General features: G+C 35.7%; 1 protein-coding gene across 1 annotated transcript in view; it reads right to left on the bottom strand.

The window, feature by feature from the left end:
• LOC109056314 (syndecan-2-B-like) overlaps positions 1–24652 on the bottom strand; it is a 25761-nt gene extending 1109 nt beyond the window's left edge. Inside the window, exons 1-5 of the mRNA XM_042740518.1 lie at positions 24328–24652; positions 4007–4118; positions 1910–2061; positions 1470–1590; positions 1–731 (exon numbers count right to left, since the gene is read on the bottom strand). The exon at positions 1–731 is cut by the window's left edge and continues 1109 nt beyond it. Of these exons, the coding sequence (XP_042596452.1) occupies positions 568–731; positions 1470–1590; positions 1910–2061; positions 4007–4118; positions 24328–24387 (609 nt within the window). The 5' untranslated portion in view covers positions 24388–24652 and the 3' untranslated portion in view covers positions 1–567. The remainder of the gene's footprint in view (positions 732–1469; positions 1591–1909; positions 2062–4006; positions 4119–24327) is intronic.
• Positions 24653–25806: the final 1154 nt, after the last annotated feature.

The raw sequence follows: 25806 nt of genomic DNA on the forward strand, positions 1-25806 counted from the left end.
ACATTTAAACATTCTGAAAAATTTCGTGATCTTTGAATGATATCGGCCAGACGGAAGTACACACATTCATTTTGACTGAAGAACAGAATGGCACAAGCCAAGGGAGAAAAACCCTTTACAAAAATGATGAGATGAAAATTTAGTTACTGATACTGAGATAAGTTACTGAAATGTCATCAGTGGATAATTAAAAGTATCAGATATAAACCAGTATTTATATCCCGGAATTGTCTTGTTCTTTAATAAAATGTACCTTTACTGTTACAAAGTAGTCAATGACTAAAACCTGTGAGCAATGATTTACCTTCATACACTGACAACAACTGTTTTCAAAACCCATAGAGCGACAATCTTTGACATTTTTGATTCCAACAAAGAAAATACAAGCCCGGTTGGCTTTGTGAAGCAAAATTACTTTTTTGTTACATTTTTAAACAAGTAAAGGTTCCCCGTAAAAACAAAAAACAAAAAACAAAAAAACTCCCCTTGATGTGCTACCGATCCACCATTACTCTTGGAGAGGAGTTGGTTGTTATAACGATGTTACTGTTGGCAATGATTGGTCGTTCAGGCGTAGAACTCTTTACTCGGAGCCTTCTGATAGGCTGAGCTGGGAGGCTTGCGTTCTCCAAGGTCGTAGCTCCCCTCGTCCTTCTTTCTCATACGGTACACCAGAAGGAGGATGAGGAAGATGGCAAACAGGAAGCCAATCACTCCGCCGGCTATAACCGCTGCACCAAGAAAAATGACACCATATCAAAAAAATTTATATGTTTAAAATAATATCTAAAATCATGTTCAAGTACACATCATATTCAAATGATTCAATGAATACTTGCAGATGCAAATGAAATGAATTAAAATATCTGAGAAATTTGACACAGAGACAACAATAGTTTGTCCGCTTATAGAATTTATAAAAAAAAATTATCAAAATCATGAGTAATTTTGAGAAAAAATCTTTATTTATGCACTGGGATAAAGATTTGATTTTGTCATTGATCAACCTTAAATATCTTGTAATTATTTTTCATTCTATATGACATTTAAAACCCTATTGTTTACCAAATTGGTCAATATTTATGAATTTTAATGATGTAAATGTGAACATTTTTAGTTTGCAGAAATATGCACCTTATCACTTATCATTTCCATCATAACCAAATGTAAACTTATTTTGGAAAAAAAAAATGTTCTGTTAAATGCTAAGCAAAATTGTTTTGTTAAAAATGGTCAAATTGTACACATAAATATTAAATAAATAAAAGGTCTGGCCTAGATAGAGACCCTATAGCAAATTAACTTTTAAGTACTCCACAAATTAAAAAAGTAATTAAAAAAATTAAAATAAAACTAATAATTATGAAAATTGCAATAATTACATTTTTAAAGCATTTTTTCCCCTTTAAAATCTTCACAGGAGTCCTAATTGAAGAAACACTCTTGTATGTTGTTCATTTTGAACATACCTGCCAGCACTTCTGTCCGCTTGAGGATACTTTCTAAGGGAACCTCATGAAGTGGGACAGCACTCTGTGAGCTGGTGGCTTCAACAGTGACCTGGGGCTTTTCTGTCGTATAGTCAGAGATCTAAAAAACAGTGAGAGAGGCAGAGAGAGAAAGACAGCTTAACATCGAAATTGCTGACACAAAAAACAGTTGAGCTTGTAGATAGAGTAGGAAAAAGTGAAGAGATTCAATAACAAGATTGAAGGATCCAACATAACAGTAATGTTCAGTAAAACTGTGAGAGACAGCAGGTCAGTGTAAGCATCAAAAACGGGCAATATCAAAAGTATCACAAGCTGTCACAGTTTTGCAGCCTGTGCAGGTTTTCGGAGCAGAGGGAGTCAGCAAAAGCTTTGATAGTGTAAGAATCAGTATGACTGAAATGGGCGAGCATCCGCACCTTTGGTGCCATGTCTGAATTAATGAATGGGTCTATGCTGGTTTTGTCCATCTCTTTGGAAATGGAGGACTCTGAGCTGGGGCTGCTGCTGTAGACAGTCTGCTGAGTAGACCCTGTGGAAGTGTCTTCATCATCAACTGTGTCACTTGAACCTTAATAGACATGAGAAATAAAGAAACGAGTTGAATTAATAAGCTTTCCACTGATGTATGGTCTGTTATGATAGGACAACATAAGGCCAAAATACAACTATTTGAAAATCTGGAATCTGAAATATTGAGAAAATTGCCTTTAAAGTTGTCCAAATAAAGTCCATAGCAATGCATATTACTAATCAAAAATTTAATTTTGATATATTTATGGTAGGAAATTTACATAATATCTTCAAGGAACATGATCTTTACTTAATATTCTAATGATTTTTGGCATAAAAGTAAAATCGATAATTTTGACTCATACACTGTATTGCTGGCTATTGCTACAAATATACCCGCGGGACTTTAGACTGGTTTTGTGGTCCAGGGTCACATAATATATTATATTATTTTACATTTTGTGAGTCACTGGAATCATTTACTCAACTGACTAGGGCTGCGTTCCACTTTTCCCTTGTCTCGGATGCACGTCAGTGATTACACTGCAGAATGTCAGAATGTTTTTAATACAAGAACAGGTTTTATGTTAATATCTATTCACACAGAATGTGTTTTTGTGTTATTTTGTGCTGATTTTACATGCGCCAAAGATGGACATGTTTGACCATTGTGGTCACACTATGCATATTTTGCAGAATTTCGCACATTCGAAAAACACAGCGATCATGTTAAAAACAGTTTAAAAAAGCATCTCTAGACCATTCTGTTTGAATGGCCCCTAAGCAACACGTCTGGTAAACCTGAAACCAGCCTAAACGTACAGGGTTTTCTCGAGACTGATCATGCAACTAGTAATTTTTAAGTCAATTTCAAAAATATGAGGTTTGCATGTCTACGACGTTATGGTCTGATGGGACTATAATGGCATCCCAGTGGCCTGAGCTTTAGTTCCAAACTTCCATCTTTCTTGGACTTTGTGTTCAGTATAAATATAACCATAGAGAATGGGAATGCACGATCAGCACTATTGTGCTTAAAGTGTTTCCAAGAGAGACAGATGAAATATATAAAATGTATAAATATTTCAACCGCTCTCTCCATTTTGCACTGTAATTGTGCCAGGTACAAGGCACCGTGGTACAGCAGTAAGAGGTAGAGAAATGACTTATTAATAATGCAGAGTTTCTGTATGGAGCAGACATCTGCTGAGTGACCATGGTGGTCTTGGCTGACCGCGTTTGACTGCAGGTGAAACATCTGCCCGCTCACAGGGTGGGCAGCATTGTCTAGCAACCACCTAGCAGCCTTCTATTACCAAAACATTACACAACATTTAGACACAACAAAACTGGTTGTGGGTTGATTATAAATACTTAATTAAATGATTTTCTAGTCCATAACTTAATAGGTAATGAGGTGACGAGGGACTCTACTAAAAGTCCATAACTTCTAGTCCATAACTCAATGCTGCACTAGTAAGATGACTGAGAAAATGTCCAAAATTGCAGTTTTAATAGAATGTAATAGCATCATTTGTCTTTAGTAATTACAGAATAAACATTACTACTCTAACTAGCCTAGACTTTTCCATTTTTTAGGTGCTGACACAGTGCAAGGGTGGTTGCCAGGTCATTTCTATGCGGTTACGGAGTTTTTGATTGGATTGCATACAGATGGTTTCTTCCCAGACCAAGCCAAAACAGCCGTTCCATGGGTTTCTATGGCCCTGTTACAAATGGCACACGTAGTGTGTATGGTCACATGTTAGTGTCCAGTGAGTCTTTTTTATTTATGATGTCCCATTTGTCATTTTAGGTTTCAGAAGGGTCCTAAGCAGACTACTACCCTACATTAGGGCCATTTTGTCTTGAAAGTGTGGACTTTGAGGAAGAATCAAGGCCTTAGGCTGGCATGGCTAAGGGTTTTTGGGCTGCCTCAGGACAGTGATAGTACTAAAATGGGCTATTTTAGAATCAGCTGGACTGATATAAACAATCCTTACCTGATCCTGAACCAGAAGTGAAGTCATCATCATCTAAAGGGTAGTCACCAGACTGCTGGTCATCCAAATAGATGTCATCAGTTGAGTTAGGGGACTGACCAGAGACCAGTACCTACACAGGTAAACACAAGCAGAACTTTCAGAGACAAAACATCCAATTTCATCCGAAAAGTGTTTGAAATTCTAGTGAGCTTTCTTCAAAGAAAAATATTTAGCCATTCCTATACATACAAAATGATCTCAAAGAAATCTTCACAGTTATAAAAAAAAAAGAAAAAAGAAAAAAAAAGGACACTACTTAAACACCATTAACATATCAAATAAAACCTTTTTTTCCATTTCTAAACAACACTGAAGAAAATCCTGGCAGATTTTGTTTTATGCTGAAGATATAAACAACAAATACGCCTGCCCAAGGTTCCTCCCACTTCTGTTTCCTTGGAAACTACCTCAAAGGAAAGTAATGTTTGATTCTCTTCCTCAGGAGAAACCTCTCTGAAAGCTCTCTGACCCACTAAAACGGTGCTAAAAAACCAATCTAAAAGTCAGCATCTGTCATTTCTCCACACATTGTGGAGGTAACAAAAGGTTTATCGCTCTGAAGTAATACTTCAAGGTTGAGGGGGGTGCAAACGGACAGCCACGGTCTAGCAAACAAATGCAAGAGGCTATCATTGTTGTCAAGATAGAGGGGCAGATGGACCAATGTCTGTTTCCAAAACCTATGACCCTTTCTTTTTCGCCGTGTTGGTATCACATCCTCCAGTGACCTTGTCATCTCCCACAGACCTCACCATTCATGCTCGTTCGGGCTCAGCCGTCTCTGATCTTTTCCATCCATATTAACCCTTCAGCAAATCACAATGCCCCACAAGCAGGACCAGTCACAAAACCAGCAGGCCATGCTTTGTGCTCCAATATGTGATTGTATTTCTTATATTGTGAAGGGCAAACAATAAAATGAAGCACTGATATTGTCTGTATATGTGTGTGTATTTGATTAAAGTCTACAAGGGCGCCAATGGATTCGACAATTAGATTGGATAATACTCCAAGCACCTTTGTGTGCAATCTGAATCCTCCTATTCACCCGGATGATAAATAATGGCACTCAAGTGATAAGGTTAAATTTTATAGTGGTCACTCATGCAGGATAAAAACCCAGAAAGAACGAAGGGGTTGGATTCAAAGCCTGTACAATAACAGGAGTCTGGAGCGGGTGCTGTTTTCAGAGGCGCTGAGGGGGAGATCAAACGGGACTTGAAAGCCAATGGAAGACTAAATAAAGCCATAGAAGAGCCAGAGCCTGTGATCAGCCATTGGTCCCGCTCAGGACATCTCAAACATACATCAGCCTCTGTTTGACTCCTCACATTTTTCACAGTCTCCTCACAAAGCAAAGGCTTTCATTAGGCATCGTTGCTCATCGTGACAGAGAACACACAGGAAGACGGGATACAAAAACCCTGTTTAACCTTGACAGCTTACAATAATTGAACTTGAGTGACTAGACAGCCATTGTTTTTGTATGAAGGTTCCTAAGCAAATTGGTTTCAGACAGACTTCAAAGGCAGCGTCATCTCAAATGATCTAGAACAAATTCATGTGAGCTTTAGACATATCTGCAAATATTTAATGACAACAATGCTTATATCCAGGAAAGGAGAGTCAATGAAAAACAAAAAACAGCATTTTTTATAGACAGGATCCACAAACAGTGGATATGAATGTACCTTGATGTCTTCCTACGCAGTAAAATGTGTAGGACAGGCAGCAAAGAGCTATTTCTACCTGATCCAGATAGTTCATTCAAAATAAAAACCCTCTCATCATTTACTCACCCTCACGTTGTTCCAAACATGGCTTTCTTTCTTTAGCAGAACACAAAAAAAATATTTTAAAGAATGCTGAGAACCAAGCAAGATTGGACCACATCTACATCTACTGTATGTACAAGAAAAACGCTGAGACATTTCTCAAAATATCTTCCTTTAAGTTCCACAGAAGAAAGAAAGTCAGGTTTGAAATGACACAAGGGTGAGTAAAAGATGACTGAATTTTCATTTTTTTGTGAACTATCCCATTAGGAGCTATTTTTACCTGATCTGAACTTTAAAAACGACTTCTGTTGATGTACCTTAATGTTGTCAGTTGAATCAATGATATGAATCATATTCCAGTTCATTCAGATGTTACCACATTAAGCACATTTTTGAATCAAATGAATTTTATAAAACCTAGTGCCTTTGAAAGAACACTTTTTCATTTTCGGAGAGCAGTTGGGGGTTCGGTGCCTTGCTCAAGGGCACCTTAGTCGTGGTATTGCTGGCCCGAGACTCAAACCCACAACCTTAGGGTTAGGAGTTAAACTCTCTAACCACTAGGCCACGACTTCCCCTAAATGGAAATCAATGAGATTTTTTCAATGAGAAATAGTACACCTCTCTCTAGTTATGGTTAAGGGCTTGTTCAAATACACATGTACACTTCATTTTCTGCATTCTGTCTAGTGCACAGTTTAATGTGAAAGTCATCCATTGATCATGGGCGCAGATAGACATGTTAGGGCATATGCACAAAACAAAATGGACCATTTTGAGAAATCAAGTCTGTGCTGATGATGCAAATTATGTCATGAGAACAATAGTGGAATGCGAACAAATTAACTTTTGACTTTAAGTTGGGATTAAATGGAATGTTTGTTATTACTTGATCTCTATCCAATCAATAACCAATGTTTATAGAACCAAGTCCCCATCAAACACTCACTCTTAAAAATAAAGGTTCTTTAACTGGCATCTACTGTTCCATGAAAAACCTTTAATATCCATGGAACCTTTCAGTTGCAAGTTCTTTATTCACCTTTGGAATCTTTCATTTTAAAAATCTGTTTCAGTCAAATGTACACTACAATATGGAAGTTACTTTGTTACTTCTTGCGACTTTAAGTATGCTATAACACGTCATGCCTATTTTAGCTAATAATAACACAAAATATCTAAAATACAATACTTTTAAAGAAGGTACAAAATTAAAATAGCAAGAGCATAAGGAACATTTGGTTCATAAAAATAGCACATTTATATTTTTAAAAGGTCAAACTTAACCACCAGTATCAAATCCTAAAATAATTCCGGGATACATTTTTCCTCGTTTTTCTCTCATATGAAAGTGAGAGTCTCTGTTGCTTAATCCGTCTTCCAGCGAGCATGATTTTGATCCCTGCGATTTTCACACCCATGTGTTTCACGAAAACTGGTTAAATGAATGGCTAAAGTGATTTAGGAAGGTCTCTAGAAATTCCTAGTGTTTAATTGAATGGGAATGCTCGGAAGAGCTTCAGTCAAAATTGCTAACGGGATGAAGGGACTTATAAGTCACGAACTGGAAGAAATTACTGCAGGTGGAGCAGTCAGATCTCAGATTTCAGGCTGAAGTCACTGTATTTTCTTTACTTTGAGGACGACGGCCATGAAAGAATGAGAGAGAGAAAAGAGAAAAAAAGAAAAAGTAATCAACCAACGAAAGAGTTAATTAGATAATTATATAACATCCCAAAATCCAAAACAAACTCCTGTCAGCCATATGAAGGTGAGAGCCACATTCCTGAGTTCCCGGACTGCAACACAAGTGCTGTATTGTGCAAGGGTCTGAGTCCCACTCTTTCAGCCCGAGCCAATGATACAGCTGGACAGGAAACTCTGAAACTCACAACCAGCTCACTCTTTTCACTCAAACAGCCTTGCCAAGCACACCGCGTCTCTCTCTCTCTCAGCACACCATCACCAACTCATATGTTACACACAGTGTCCAGCCAGCTGTATGCAGCTGCCAAGTCCCAGAGTTGAAAGCAGAGAGAACGCACTGACACATATGCTGGATTTGGCAAGCAGAGGTCTAAAGTACATAAAAGGAAAACATTTACTGCAGCCCGAAAATGAGGTGAATAATTCAAAGACAGGAAGCAACCAGGCCAGGAAATTAGAATGCTGTCCGTGCCAGCATTAAAATGTCTACACTTATATTGTAATTTAATATGATTTTAATATGACTTCATTTGTCCTTCACATAGAGAATGACAGTGACAGAAGCTAAACGCTAGTGGCAGTTCTCCAGGTGGCTCTGTCGGTTTCCACACCCTGTGAAAACCTGATTAATTAAGTCTAGTCAGGCTTCCCTCACACTCTTACCACAAGAGACACAGTGCAAAATACACAAATACGGTAAACTGAGCTAGCAAATGTAAATGCAGCTATTTTCCATAAGCCATTTCTCTCAAGTCAACAACATCTTGTAGAATGGGTTGTATATCCATGAACAGACTCAGTATGGACTCAAAAAAACATCTTTATTTATGCTAAAAATCTAAAATTTTTCTTAACAACTAAAAAAAGAAAAAAATACACGGTTGAGTCATAAAAAATAAACAATCTACAACTGTCAGTGTGGCTACTTCAACTTACAAACTGTACTGTACTATATTTCAATAACATATCAGATGGTATAATAACTAATTATCTTTGCATTTTAAATACACGTGAAGGCCTCGTTATACTGTATCAAGCAAATTGAAGAAGGTACTGGTGTGACAACTGCCAAAGTGAACTTTCTAGAAAAGGTTTGCTGGAGAATGGCTTCATAGTATAAACTGAAGTTGGAATTCTAATTGAAAGCAACAATACTATATAGCTGCTTTTAAAGCAATATAAAGTATAAAGTGCTATATATAAAAAAAAAAACATGACGTGACTTTATTGGACTGGAGTGTTGAATTGCAGAGCTGATATCAAACATTTACACATCTCTATGATCAGATGCTTTCTTAACCCCTGTTTTCTCTATCAGCTTTGTTGTGTTTATCTGTGTGTTAACTTCTTTTTATCCCTAATAAAAGAACAACAACAACAAAAATAACTTTGCTTTATAAATGTATTAAATTTGTAGGAGTCACACCACATGAAATTTTACAACCTGAATTAACTTTGACTTGTCACAAAAATATCAAATTATCTGAGATTGTGCTTGACTGAACTGGGCACACAAATAAGGGTCTGCAGGGGTCCTCTCTATGATGTAATTTTTTTCTGCATGTTGGTGTAAAATTCCTTGTGGCACCAGCACTCCCCTCTACATGAGGTCTTTCTCCCCTGAATATTAACTCACCCTGTACTATAATGACCTGTAACTTTTGCGTCATGCCATCTTCTCCCACACAACTGTTCGCAATTCACCTTATTAGCCTCCATATTCTGTTCTGTTTCATTTCAGTACACATTCTTACCAATTCTAGTTGTTGTGCAATTCTGAGTATTTTCTTTACCTTCAGCCTGCCTGTGTATTACATGACTTGTTTTCCTCATTTACCCCTGCTGTCTCTTGATTTGGATTTGTTTGCTTTGTCAGAACTGTCTGTATGGTTACTGACCTCTGACAGTCTGAATACTCTAAATAAACTCAGCTAATGGTTGTACTTCGGAGTCTGCCCTGGTCTACACAGTTGGTTAGACCACATGAAAAGTTTCAGAAAACTTTTTTTTTTTTTTTTTTTTTACAATAAATAATCAGAAAAGTTTATGCCAAAGTACTTTAATGTTTTCTCTTAAATAATCTAATTCGAGGACTTTGTCTTCACTATAATTTCTGGACAGTTGTATCACTGACATTTATCAAAAATATCAAAATTATTTGTAATTTATAAATGAAAAACATGTATGAATTGCATTTTTTAAATATTTTTTAATAAATTGATAGATTCGTACAAAAAAATAAGCATCCTGCGATTCACCAACAAAAATACAGCACAAGCACTTTAAAGAAACGCATTAAAACTAAGTATATAAATGCAAATGTGACTAGTTATAAAATTACTTTTTTGTGCATTTTTACTTTCTAAAATTTCTCAGGCCCAAATTCAAACTGAACCCAACTGTGTGTCAAATAAAAACAACCTTTTTAAAGTTTTGGAAAAATGGAAGCAGTGACAGATGTTCTCTTTCATATTGTGATGTAAATTAGAGTCAGATTATTGAAAAATAATATATATATATTTTTTATATAAAATATAGGGGGTGTCTTTCATTCCATGCCATATTTAATGGCACAGACCTTTGAGGGTAACTATCACCCATTTGAATACTGAGGTTTATTACAGATGTTCAATGTATGTTAGCCAACTAAAGTCAATCTTTGCCATTTAGTTGACGCTTTAATCCAAAGTGCATTTGTTACAAGGACAGTCCTCAGGGAGTCACTTGGGGTTCAATTTGTTTGTTTAAAAGCAGGGTATACCATTGTGGTGGTCCTATTTATCATAAAAATAAATGGAATCAGTGAGTTGGGAATGCATATATAAGGAGGAACATAAAAGAGCACCGGCTACATACAGTAGTCTAAAAGGCTTATGAAAAGGAGAAAAATACAGCAAAGGAGAGTGAAAACTACCAGTTTAGAGACTGAATTGAAGACACTGAATACACAAGACAAAGCAGGGTTTTTTGAGCTGCTAGGTGAAGCTGAAGCTCACACTGCCAGACTAATATGATTATTACACTCCGAATGGCCCCTTTACACATTCCACACTGCATTCGGTTCCCTTAATGTAATCTCAATATGAAGCAGACTGCTGTGTTTCCTTTGAAATTCCTCTCCATGCCCCTGAGGCCTGGCTGTGTAATTTCACATAGTCTGCTGCTCCGCTCCAGCCGCAGGAAAACGTGGTGTGTTTTCCTAGTTCAGACTGACACCTATTACACAATGATACCATAAAGCCACCATCTTTCCTGGTGGAAAACACAGACAGAGCCAACATCTCCTCTGGTTCTCTCTGATCACAAGCACAGAGCGAATTACCCATGGACACAAAGCTAAATCCAGTGTGACCTCAGTCGTCTGCTTCACTTTAATTAAAAGACATACAGTACAGTGCTTCAAGATTTACCCATGGGGTTGCATTTAACCTATATTTTGCATATTGCAGTCTGTAATAGCTAGTTAGCTGAAAATATATTTAAAGGTTTTTCCCACTGTGATTAACCCTGGGTTAACATCGTTTTTAACCCCCAGGCCACTTTTAACCTTGGGTTAAGCAATGTTTCACACTTTTAATTCTGAATGGGACTTAGCACTGGTTTTTTGCTCTGGGTAATGAAGCCTTAATCCATGCCCACGGATCGCCTACAGTCTTTTTACAGACCACCTGATATATATTGCACACAAAAATGAAGAAAATGTATTGCAGTTGCTGTCCTGTGGCAAAACATGAGGACAGCTGCATTTTAGAATAAACATACAGTAGGTGGCCAACCAAAATGAGCTTTTTGGCGCCGCGAGTGCCGCCACTGCTGCGTCTGCAAAGTGCATTTGCAGCTTTTGACCGCTGAGTGGCACTTTAACCACAAGTTATCAAACAAGCGCATCAAAGCACATTTTCACAAACAGAAGTCAGCTTTGCCTCGCCGATGTGTTACATTTGACTGCTGCAGTCAGGGAAAATTAAAGAAAAACACTGTAGTTAAAATATTTAATATTCACAGATGAAAGTTTGGTAAGCTACACAGTATTACACCATATTTTAGATTTGAAACATTTAATAGGTGTGCAGTATTATTTATATAATATGAATTATGCGTTATATTATCCTAAAGAAATGGTGGTTTACTTTGCATCGGCGCATTAAAAGTGGTAGCCTATTTTAGTGAGCTAGGCTACATGGATTTATATGCAAAATGTCAATATTCTCGCATATTAGGACTATATTTGTCACAAACACATTTTTAATTTATATTTTTAAATTCCTTTAATAAAACAGCATGTATTTTTGTCACGCACTACTTTGTTATTGGTTACTGGTCCTTTATTTTGACAGATAACTTCTTGGGAATTATGAAATTGTTGCTTGTTTTATAAATTATTTCCTTTATTTTAGAGGCACTGTATAATTTCAGATATTGCACGCCGTTGCGATATGCATATCACGATATTTACAATAGCGATATTTCGATATATCATGCGGCCCTATTACAAAGTCTACACACGTACTTATTTCTTCTGTTTTCTGATATTTCAAAATAAATGCCCAAAAATTATACAAACTGTGCAAACAAAACAGATTCCGAATGGTTTTTCTTTATGTCAGTCTAATTGCTCTTTCTGTTTAAGTGGACAGGGAATAATAAATTGAAAAGGTACTTTATGCCTATAATCAATCTACATGTATATGTAAGCAGTACACTAAATTCGCACTGTTATTAGGTCTGCACGATAATGTTTAAACGATTAATCACAATTATTTTGTATCAGCCATTATTATTATCATTATATATGTATATATTTTTTGACATTTTATCACAATTATTGCACTTTCACATAAGCACAAATCAAGAGAACCGCATGCAACTTGCATGGTTTGCTCAGATTAAGTTGCAGCAAACTGCACAAGAAAACAGACTGACTGTATTACACTTTTATTTGAGCAGAAAACTTACATTTTTGCTAGGGTTTTACAGCTCAGCTCTGCAATGCAGAGAGAGTGCACACACATGGATGCCAAGTCGGAAGATTAAGTAAACCACTGTGCAGAAACTGTATCGATTTAAGCAAAAGGTTGTGATTGGGGAATTTAAACCTTTGACATCTGGCAACCTCCACTATAAAAGCTTGTGGAGGCTTGGAACCAACGCAAGATAACACAAATGCCAGTGGCCAAAAATTGCTGATGATCAAGTGAAGCAGAAATTGTGATCATGATTAAAATACAATTATTCTGAACAGAACCAACACCGAACTTACTTGAGCTAAATAATTACACTATTCTCTTTTATGACTGCTTTACAGCAGAATCTGAACTGCCTCCATTAGTCTTCGATTTTTCTGTTTACCTCTGTGAAGCTGCTCTGACATAATCTGTACTGTAAAGCGCTGTAATTCAGGTGACGTGACTTGACTTGCACGTCTGAAAATGTAATATTCATAAAACAGGAAAAACAAAAACCCGAAAGAACTATGATGGGAGACAAGTCGTCATGTTCATGTTGAGGAACATCGACACGGATGACATCAGGTATACTCTGACAGTTTGACCTCTTTTTTTTTTTTTTTGCAAGAAAACAATTCTAAACGAAACAATGCTGAGTTCCCTCAGATGCATTTTTTTTCTCAGCATCTGGGAGAAACAATCAAGGCAAACTCAAATTATAAATAGGCATTTCCACAGATGGACAGAAGCATTTAAAGCCTAATCTCAGCCTCATAAATATGCAAAGAATGCTAATGCAGTGTTTAGAAACATGTAAATTCTTTAGTTAAAGTATTAGAATATGTATGCATGCCTTATATACACTTGGTATGAAAAATGGTGGTAATTTTATTCATCTGAATAAATTTCTCTTTCGGTGTATTTCATTTTTCAAGCCATTTCTTCATTAAATGTTGCATTCGAACTACAAGATGATACTAAAGCACAAAACATTCAATAGAAACATCTGAGTCATTCACTTTTGTATTGAGTTTAGAAATTAATATGAATCAATTTTACAGAAGAAGAAAAATCTGAAAGACAAGAATAAAAAAAGAGCAAACAGTGGGACACTGTGGAATGACTATTGGTTAATGAGCTGAATGTGTTGAAAGCTACAGATGTTCTTCTCTCTGCTCATGTATGCATAAAAACTTTAACAACATGCATATAAAAGCACCAAATTAAAGGAGAAAAACACCTTCAAATGGAAAGGGGAAAAAAAGTATTTTTAATGTTTCTCTGTTTGAGCTGTGGCGAATAAATGATAGCTGGCTGAAAGGCTAATGAACAGTGAAAAGAAAAAAACAGTCATGTTATTATGTTTAGACCTTATTATATTCAAATTTACGAAATGAAAAAAGGCGAACAAGTTATAAACAAAAAAGAACCCCTTGTGAAAAGAAGTACCCTTTAGTAAACTTTAAAAAGAGTATTCAAATAATATACTTATGATTTAAAAGAATATACTTAAGTGTGAACTTAATGTAATGTTTACAGAAACTTAAGACATTTTAATTGCAACTGAATGAAAATATATTACAGTAAAAATGTATAATTATTTTGACCAAATTAAGTAGGACTTAAGCACATGTTTGTAAGTCATTTTATAATTACTTTTAAAATATGATCCAAGTAAATTGCCTAAAATACTGACAAGCATAATGTCAACCAAAAATTAACGCCATTTCTATTATGTCAAGCATTTAAATATATTTGTACTGTAATTACATCTTGGGAATGATGATGTTGCAATTTAGTACATTTAATATATCTATCTATCTATCTATCTATCTATATATATAGTTATATATATATATATATATATATATATATATATATATATATATATATATATATATATATATATATATATATATATATATATATATATATACCTTACATGTGCTTTAATATGTTTTAAATAAAATAACACATGTACACTTTAAAATAAGTGTACATGTTTAAAGCACAATAAAATATTATTTGATTCAAAGGGCTCTTTAAAGTAAAAAAAAATATATTTTAATTTACTACAGAATGCACTTTTTAAATATATGCTTTAAGTGGCCTTTTATTTCATTAATATTATGTTTTAAAAAATTTAAGATTCAAAGTACACAAGTGCACATTCAGTACAATTAAACACATTTCGTTTTCCCATAGGACATCATGTCATGAGTAAATGTTAATGTATTTGCTATTTGCAAGTATGACATTTGGTCTAAAGTCCATTATAAATTAAACTGCAAATAGCTGCTGTGTTTCACGGACTACAACTTTGCGGTTCACACTAGCGTAGCTGTCAGCTCTGATTGACTGGATGATTTGTTGCCAGTGTGCATGTGTCAGGCCTCCAGAGCTCCGGTAATGATCAGGTCTACTGGACAGTGTGAGAACGCAGCTGTGGCCATGATATTAACCTCAACCAGCTGAGCTCTCAACGCACAGATGATATAACGCCTGGCCAGCTGCAGAGATTCAAACATACACACTAAAAACACTCACACTTCACTGCGCACACACACAACAACATCCATCAGGTTCCGTAACTGTCGGGAAGATGCTGGATGGAAAGTGGGAACCAGGATGAATACTGTCCATTCAGACCACAGGCATGTCTGGTATTCCTAAAATGCCTCCTAAAATACAGGTGCTGTCGGGAGTGGATGGGAGAAAAGAAGATAAGCAAACAGAGCGAGAGAAATGAAGGGATGGAGAGAAGGTTTGCAGGAGAAGGAAAGATGGAATGGTGATGAAAGTAAAGGAGGGAAAGGAAAAAAAGTTAGGGTATACAATAAAGATGGAAAAATAAAAAAATAAGGTCTTGTTTTTCTTTTTCAAAAAAAAAAAAAAAAAAAGGTCAGGGAACGGATGTTCATAACCTCTAGAAACCTCCTGGTCAAACTAAGTAATACATGAGCAGTTTTCTTTCTTTTTTAAAACCCTGGTTTTTTGTGTGTGTGTGTGTGTGTGTGTGTGTGTTTTTTTCTAGTAACGAGCATTAAATAAATATCAAAATTAAACAGATAACATTAATTAACAAATACAAACTGGCTAAATGGGTCTAATTAGATAAGCAGTTTTTTTATTTATTTTTTTATTAATATCAGCAGATGCATTTGTATTCAGTAAGATGTATTTGAAGACTTTTTATTTTATGATGCTACAAAAGATTTCTATTTCAAAGAAATACTATTCATTTGAACTTTCTATTCTTTAAAGAATCCTGAAAAAAGGTTCACGGTTTCCACGGAAATATTAAGCAGCACTTAAATAAGCATATAAAACGATTTTTGAAGAATCATGTGACACTGAAGACTGCTGAAAATTCAGCTTTGCCATCACAGGAATAAATTACATTTTAAAATATAATGAACAGAAAACAGTTCTTTTAAATCACAATAATATTTCACAATATTACTGTTTTTACTTTTAGATCAAATAAATAAATGAAAACATTTTAAAAAATCTGACCAACTTTTAACTGGTATAGTGTGTCTATCACAATAATAAACATTGAATTTTTGCCTCTTAATCCTTTAAAAATGTAATGGAACCTCAGCTTTACTCTGTAAGTGGAAAGTGGCATGAGCTCACTGGGTTTATACCTCTATATTGTTCTAGACTGCTGAGTTATAATGAAGAAAGGGAAAAAATGACAGTTAAACAGCATGTGAGGTCTACTGCATCTGGAGAACAGGTGGAAACACACACATATTGCCGTAAAGACACATTTACTGTATGAATATGAGATTGGTCCACCTAATAACCTGGTCTATATACAGTTTCTTATCAACTTCTCACAGCATACAATCAAGTGATTTTAAGACATTTCGGAAAGGAATTTCTGAATTCCAAAGTCACTGGATTTAAGGAATTCTCTTTAATGAACGTTAACTGGTTATGGATTTTTGAAAATTACCTTTCACGCAGTGTGTAACACAGCTCTAAGTGAATGAAAACATCCTGCAAAGTTTTAAATCTGAAAGTGCACCAAAAGAAATAGTCGACTCCGAATCTTTGAAACGAATCATTTTTAAAACGAATCCCAAGCCGTTTCATGTTGACGTCAACATGAAACATTAGCATACTGCCCGCCCACTTGTTGGTCTTTTCGCGTTGGTCTGAATGAAAATGCTAAATCATTCTTTGCCACTAGGTGCTGCTTTTGAAGCGGTAAAAATAGCGTAGTTTCCCTAGTAACGCTGTACACAAAGCAGCACTGCGCTCACAAACGCTGCTTTATCTCAGACAGTACTGGCATGATGAAATGCAAATGAGACCAATCGGACCAATCACAGCAGATTAGCCTCACGCAAAGGAGGGGTTTGGAAAAATGAATCGTTGAACGAATTGTATGGGAGTCTTTAGCAAGTAAGGTAAAAATAAATGCATATTACAAAACTATAGATGTGTTTTTTGACCTTGCATGCATGTCAACCTGTTGTTGGGGACTCCCAAAACCAAAATATGAACCTTTCATTACCCATAATAAGGGCACTTTAAGTGATTTTACCGAGCGTTAGACTAACCACGGATCACTCTTTTAAATTTGCAATTAATTTGCAAAACATCATAAACGTCATGTGAGGCACCATAAAGTTCTTGCCTGGCTGTACGTTTTAACGATCTTTAGAAAGTCATGTAATACTGTCTTTCAGTAACTTAAAACCTCATTCCTCGTTTTCCCATTTCTCCACAGTATGAACCATTGTGTCGGTGCACACCTGGGGCTCATGAGGGATCTTATTTGACAGTCCTCTGGGGAGCTCAGGTAACCCATTGGGTCATGAAGTGCACACCTGGTTATTCAGACCACCGATTTACAGCACATAACACACCTGAGCTCTCACATACAGTAAATCTGTTCAAATCTGAGAACTGATCCAGCGACTTAAAACAGACAGTTGCCAAATCTGTACATATTATAAATCACATCAGTCAAAAGCTCAGATGTGAGGTCAAAGACAAAAAGAGTGTCCACTTTAAAGAGAATTTTCAAGAAACTTAATTTAGGAAATTTCAGGTAAAACACCAAGTTCTTCAGAATGAACTGTTTGGATTCATGTTGATAATCTTTATTCCTTATTTGGAAAAGCTTTAATGTCATGTCGATCATCAAGTAAAAAGTAACACCATATTTGCCTTATCCCTCAAATATGTGTGAGTGTACAAATGTTAATCATTCATTTTAAAATGCTTCTTTTTATACATTTTCCAAAACAAAATGTATGTTTTACAAATATCATGAAATATTAATGAATAAATATAATTACATCACACTATATAAGTCACAAAGGATGACAATTTACATGCATTGTCAAATTACATACACATGATATGGCAGACATATAAGCAGTGAAGCATTTTTGCAGAAATAACATTTTCTAAAAAATCATCATGCAACATTTTAATGAGAAAAAAAAGTCACTTGGTGCAACAACACAGCTTGACATCATGCAGTTAATCAGCACCTTCAAAAAAAGACAAATCTGAGCCATGAGCCGCTCTCATTTTGAGCAGCGTTCCTCCGTCTGTGCTTCTGGAGGCCGGCCAAACCAGCTCCCTCTGGAAGGATAACCAGGCTCAAATTTACTGCTTACTTCTAAAAACTGAGCAGACTTTGGTGGAGTCTTTCGTGGACTTTTCTCTGTGCTATTCCAAACAAGCAGTCACACAGTCAGTCTCAAGACAAACTTACATGAATCTTGCAGACTGTAAACTGTTTTCCGCATTCCAACATTTCTAAAAGGGGAAAGTATTATCTCCTAAAAAAAGAGGAAACTTTGGGGTAGAAGATCTAGGAACATAACAGGAAAAAACAAAAGAAGTTTTCTGTGGAGAGCAAACAAAAATAGGGGATAGATCGTTAGTTTTATTCTAGTCCCAAGTGTACACTTGATTGCCTGCAGGTTTTTATGATTTTTATTTATTTATTTTTTTACAACTAATGACTCCTGTAAGAAACATTGCTGGTTCTTTAAGTAATATGCAATGGGAATCTTAAAAGAATATCAGAAACTTAAAAATATGGAGGACAAACGTGAAAATTTACATAAAAGCCAACCTCAAAATATAAACCAAATCAAATGCATGGACCATCAAAGAAGCTTGTTTCGAAAAAAATATGCCTTAAATTCCAAACAAGCTTTGCTTTGGTAGATAAAAGTTAAGTGAGGAGGGAAAGAGAGAGGGTGAGGATGTGAGAGATAGGTAGAGGGGGAAAAAAATAAAATCAGATCAAGCACTGTGATATGATATGTCAGCTTAAACTCTGATCGGCCACATGAAAGCCTCACTATCTCGGGTATCTTTACGTGGTCATGCCCTCCGTCTGCAGGGTGCTATCAGTTAAATAAAGTTCACCAAAACAAATCTGAAGGCAAAAAAGGGATTGCAAAACATCACAGAACCCAGAGGTCTATGGCCAACCAGTTTTAGACTTACTCTGTGGTTCTACCATATGTTAAATATTTCCTGAAGTTCCTTCAAAGGTTGAAATTATGTGTGATCAGATTCTCACGATGTGGATTTGACGTTAAAATGCATCCAGATGAATGATGCTCGAAAAAGAAAAGGCCTAAAACACAAAGCCAAAATTGACCATATTTACTTTCGTAAAGTATACATTCATATAATCTTTTATCAAAACGTAAAAACTTGCTTCTCCTCTAAAACAAATTTTCTTGACTGCTGACATCACCTAGGCTGCAGACTGTTAGCTATTCCGGCATTCCTTTCTGGTATGGAATGTAAATTTTTCAGAATCAAATCTACAATCCCTTCATTTTTTATTGAATAAGCGGTTCTACTTGGAAAAACATAACATAACATGTCATAACATAAGTGAAATGGGGTGCAAATCTTTCATATATTTTCACAGTGAAGCTCATTAAGGATGTTGCTGGCAATCCGAAGGAGACATAATTTAATGAATCCTCTGTGCAGATGAGAGATTTTCAAATATAGCTTGAAATATATAATAATATGCATATGAACAGTCCTTAACAGCTGTTATACATTGATGATGCATATTTTGCTATGCAGTGTGAGCATGATCATTAAGCTTTAAAAAAAAAATAATAATAATTGTGTTATAGACTAGTGTGGTCCAACTTTCAAAAAACATAAGAGTAAAAAACTAATATTTATGAGCTAATAATTTAGGATAAATATATTCTGAGAATTTGAGCATATCATTTATAGAGATTACTTATTACATATACTGTAATTATAAAAGCTACTAATTAATAAATGCCATATATATATATATATATATATATATATATAAAAAAACATACATATTAGTGCTGTCAAACGATTAATCATGAATAATCGCATCCAAAATAAAAGTTTTTGTTTACATAATATGTGTATACTGTGTATATTTATTATGTATATATAAATACAATCACATGCATGTATAAATTTAAGAGAAAATTTGTTTATATATTAAATATATTTATATATAATATAAAAATATGAATATATAAAGTATAAACGTAAATATTTTCAAAATATATACTGTATGTGTGTGTATTAATATATACATAATATACACAGTACATATACATATATAATGTAAACAAAAACTTTTATTTTGGATGCGATTAATCGCGATTAATTTGACAGCGCATATAAAATTTTCATGAATTAGAAACCATGTGCACAAGCATATTTTTATGAACTTGAAACTTTCTGCACTAACTTTTTAAAAGATTTTTCCATTTATTTGACATTAGCTGGGTTTCCATCCAAAGTTGTGAATTTACCTTATGCGCTAAATTGTAATATCGCACAAAACATTTGCAAACAAGCACCTTTTCCCTCCAATGAGTCAAAGAGAACAAAATCATCACTTCCTGATAAACTGGCACTATACATCACTAAGAAAAGTAGGAGAAGCTACTGAATATAATAATTTTCATATATTTAATAAATTACTTGCACCTCAGAACGAGCAGACGAAACGCAATGAATGTGGTTATTGCTTTGCGGAGTTTGGGAACTCAGTCGTTTAACAGTTCAGGGAGGTAATATACAGAAATACTTTGATGTTTACATTTCCGAATGACCATAACAACATTTTAGATGCTGTCGAATGAGATCGGTCCCCTTGTTAGTCAGGATTTACCGTCCCATAGCGCAAAGTCACATGACTTTTTTGATGCGCTTGGAGGAATTTATTCGCAAAATGCATTTCCATCTCCCATTTTTCGCATTAACCCCATTTCGCACAAGTCAAAAACCACCTCAACCGAGCGTAAAAACTTTTTTGCGAATTAAGGCATTTTTATTCGAAATTCAGCATTTCCATCACTCGATTCTGATGCGATACTTCAAAATGCGCATAAAAGCAGGATGATGGAAACCCAGCTATTGACACGCTATAATTACACATACGTTTTGATTGCATAATTGAATTTAGCCCAAAAAGTACACAGAGGGATTCATGAGCAAATAGCTAAATGCCCCATAACCCAGCTGTTCTCACACTTCCTCTGTTTACAGCTTTCACTGCTAGTATTCCACAACACAAGCTACTCCCACGGAGAGAGCACAGGAACATCTGCATCTTGTACATAAAACATCTGGCATGGATGTTTCTACATTCTGGACAAAAGAAGCACATCCATCTATGGGATTTACGCAGGACTGGGGACTCTCACGTCGATGCATTCCTCCAAATTACTGCAGACAGCGGCCTAATCTGTCTGGGGTATGCAGGCTCTGCTATGTCAACACACTGGCATGCCATGGAGAGAAACACCTATGGAACCATTAATCACCTCAGGCCAATATCCTCCCTGTTTTTATCAGATGATCTCTGACAAATACAGGCACAAAAAACATTCACCTTCATCATTCAGACTGACAGACGTTCCATTGCCTCATTATAGCAGGCACAAGCATAATTCATAAAACCATATGGCCTTAAAGAACAAATACTTGTACACCTACACAGCACTGATTGACAACGCTCCAGATTTAGAACTGCGAGTAGAACCCACATAAATCTGTGGACAGACATGTACAGGGAGCAAATTTACCCAGTGTTACATTTCTATTTCACAAAAAAAAAAAAAGTCTGTACACAGTAAATACAGATGTGTTTCCAAAAGCACACCCACAACAGATGAGAATACCACATGCCTCTGGCAGACACACTGCTCTTTACAGATGCTAAATTGGTCTTCAGTAAGGATAAACAGCTAGCACTTGGACTGTTGGCGCATTTCTATAAAGCTCTTTTGGCTTGTGCATTAATGTATCACTATACTGTGACTGAATAATGTTTCATAAAATGCAGTTATCAATTATTACAGCTTTTACTCTTGTAATCTCATTGCAGATATTCATATATTAACCATATAATTGAACTTTAAAGTGAAGTAAATTGACTATAATTAAAATAAGCAAAGAGGCCAGAATACTGGTGTAAACTCTGAATGGAGTTTATTAAGGGTTCTATAGTAGTTTGCACTGTGGGGTTTTACTGTTACGTGTTATTCACACTTCCACACCACTGAGCCCAAAGTCTCCCCACTCGCTATCTCTCTCTGTTTTTTTCACTTGTCCCTCCCCCGGCTATGTATTCTTTTCACTGTAATGACTGCCTGTTGCAGGATTCACCACTAAAAATGAATAAACAGAGACAGAGAGACAGAAAGAGAGAGACAGACAGACAGACAGACAGAAAGAGAGAGAGAGAGAGAGAGAGACTGACAGACAGAGATAAACGGATAGATAGATAGATAGATAGATAGATAGATAGATAGATAGATAGATAGATAGATAGATAGATAGATAGATAGATAGATAGACAGATAGATAGACAGACAGATAGATAGATAGTAATGTAATGTAATCCAATTAAAAATTCACAGGCTCCTACCTCACAAAAACTTTCCCTCAAAAATATTCAATTTACTAAGCTAATTGAAGGGATCAGAAATTCAGATCAAATTTGCATTAGATTCCATTCTGTTACAGTTTCCACACACACACACACACACACACACACACACACACACAAAGATTGTAAATGCTGTCAGCACACAAATATTGTTCACACACTCGCTCTGCTAGAAGTGCACACAGGTGTTCTGAGTGGGAGTCTGTTTACGTCCATGAATGAGGCGTCAGCACAGTCATCATACGTCTGTCATAACACGTTGTCTTGGCAATGGATACAGTTACTGTTTGGTTACATCATGTTACGATGACATTATTTTGTGGAACAGCACAACAAGAAAGGGCAATCACATAATCTGTTATCAACACTTAGTCACACCGGTGCTGTTTGCCCTAGAGGCAGCTGAATTTTTTTTTACTTTTGTTTATTTCTTTATTTCTTAAAATGTTAACTGGTGTAATTGAGTAGTTATGCTGTTACATTTTGGCTGTTTCCAAGTCAGACCAGATTTGTGGCTTTGAGGACTTATGAGAATGCTCACTGTTGAGGAACTGAACCCTGAAAAACGTTCAAAATGGAATGAAATGAAAAGAAACATGGAATGAAAGCCAGTGAGGAGCCACTTACTATCGTTTTCATATTAATTTCATTATCTCTAAAATGACCTATTAACCTTTTAACTTCTCATTTCAATTACAAAATATTGAAGCACAGCATCAATAGACAGAATCCAGAAATAAATGTCACCTTCAGAAACAGATTGGATAATGCTTAAATATTGATGAGCATCACCATGAATGAGTAGCACTGATAAAACTGAATGTGGTGCAAACTAAAGAGTTTGTAAAACCATCGCTAAGGTTAAAAAATGAAAGCGAGAGGATGGACTTATTTCAGAATGTACTGAAAACATGAGGGCAGTTGCTTCACTCACACAACAAATCAATAAACAAGGTACCAGCCAGACCAACACAAAGGCTTTTAACAACTTCCAAATGTCTTCCTGTAAAATTACACTGCGGTGGCTTGATTTTATTGCTTCTTTGTGATGGGCTTCATCACAGTTGAGAGCTAAAGGTAATTAACACATACAGATCTGTGTCCTGAGGCAACCTGCAAATTGCTTGACAACACTTTGAAAGCAGTGTTGCAATTGGGAATCGATGTACTGCGTTGCTCTACAGCCTAGATCGCACAAATAATAGTGAGTCCTGCAGATAAGAACAAACTCTGATAAGGAGGAACTGAAATTCTCAATAATAAAAAAAAGCTAACACGGTGCTCTGAAACTGTTTACTCACGTCTTTATCTGAATTTCATTTGTGACACTACAGTGGTTTTCGATTTCAGAAGTGGAAGAAGTCAACTCATCTGAATTTTTAGAGCATAAAACTGGCTGAGAAACATTGAGGTTCTCTCAGAAGGAGATCAGGTTTCAACTAAAATTTGTCTCTGGGGGACACATGGATATGAGCTCCGGAAGACCAATACATTTATAAAGTGACATGAAATTTCAAGTGAATCTTCTGAGATGGAAATGCAATTGTTATCAAAGTTTAGTGTACTGTAACTTTCTCAGGAGTCTCTTCAAAACACTTTCCAGACGTTGGGACATCCCATCCCTGTAAAATGATGAGCATCATCACTCTAATATCATACACATCATGTTATGATCATGATGGGTTTTACAAATCTTGCCAGGACCAAGTTCTAACTCTTGCTGTACTAAAAGATGCATATTAAGAGTGATTTAAATTAATTAAATACTGATAATATACATTATGCATCTAATATGTCCATCATAACATGTTTATGATATGCCACGTATAGGAAGAATGTAGCCTATACACAATCAACAAAAGTAACAACAAGAACTCTGCTTAAACTCACCTTGTCGCTGGACAAGCATACAGCTGCTGAAAGTGTCAGGAATATCCAAATGTTCCTCATTATTCCTCTTAGGAAGTCTTTTGCAAAGAAACCGTAGGATGGCACTCGTCTGCGCTCCTGAAACCAGCCGCTCTCTTCGCGCTTTTACAGCTTCAGCTGAAACACACACGCAAGATCCTTTTGAAGAGATATTTGGCTCCACCTGATCAAACTTCTCTTTTGTGTTTCCAAAAGGGAACTGCTGAGAGAGTGTTGATGCGATGTTAAAGTCTCGGGTCCATGTGAGGCAGACCGGCTTTGCTCAGACAGAGGATGAGAGAGATAAATAAGAAATAAAAAAATACAGAGAGAGAGAGAGAGAGAGAAAAAAACAAATATATAAATAAAATCATCTCGTCACTGTTGACGAATACTTGGACCAGTAAGAGGTTTTGTCTCAAAACCTAGTAAACTGTCAACATGAACATCATTCTGTCGGAATTTCCGGTCAAAATGTTGTCTATGTGTGAATTACTTGGCTTCGAGACAGACTTCTGCCAAATGAAGAACGTCAGTGTTGTTAAATTAGCTGTTTGGAGCGTGGTAGCTGGTCCAAGTTAGTAGACGGAGCTGTTTTTTTCTGGTCCAGGGAAAAAAAAATTCAAAACACCATTTCAAACTGATATGATAAGCTGGTTACTACTTTGTTGTTGGTCTAGGAGAGTCTACCACTTTAGACAAGTGGTTCTCAACGTTTTTGTCCGACTCCGAAACAACATTCGAAGGACTTTTTGTCCTCTAAGCTTATCTATCTATCTACTTCTGTTGTAATAAATATTAAAAAAGAAAAAGAAATGTCATTTGAATGTGTTTATTTAGAATTTAAATGAACACAAGTTAAATAATTTTCACATTCACCAACTATAAACTATCTAGCACTACTTTACATTGACTATATAAATCGAATTCCCAATTGCAAACCCATTCAGGCAGAGCTAAAAGTTTAATAAAATGTACAGTTTATCATAGTTGCTATTGTTTTTATTTATTTTGTAGCAACTGTTGCTATAATAACCTATCATCCACCACTGCCCAACAACAGAAAAACAAAATGAAAGATTTTGAAATCTTTTTGTATTGTTTGAATGTTATCCCATATTTGTCATGTCCCTACGGTAGTAACACTAACAGTCCTGTAATTTTAGCTCAAAATATAGTTGATCAGTCATTGTCATTTCTACACTTTAAAACACGTTTAATTTTTGTATTTTTTTCCCCTGTAGATTTTGTTATTTTTGGAACGCGAAAAGATTTTTCATTAGTAATAGGATGTTCGTAATGTTGTCTTCTGGGATATACAACCTATCTGTGTGAGTATTTTGGGGAATAAAAATACTGAGTGGAATGAACTGTTGTAGTGGGGTTTTATCTCCCCCTGCTGTTCTGTCCTGATAAAAGCTAAGTACAAACACACTTTACATAATGCATTATACACTTCAT

This window comes from Cyprinus carpio, chromosome B16 (assembly GCF_018340385.1).
Source record: "Cyprinus carpio isolate SPL01 chromosome B16, ASM1834038v1, whole genome shotgun sequence".
Classification (NCBI taxonomy): Eukaryota; Metazoa; Chordata; class Actinopteri; order Cypriniformes; family Cyprinidae; genus Cyprinus; species Cyprinus carpio.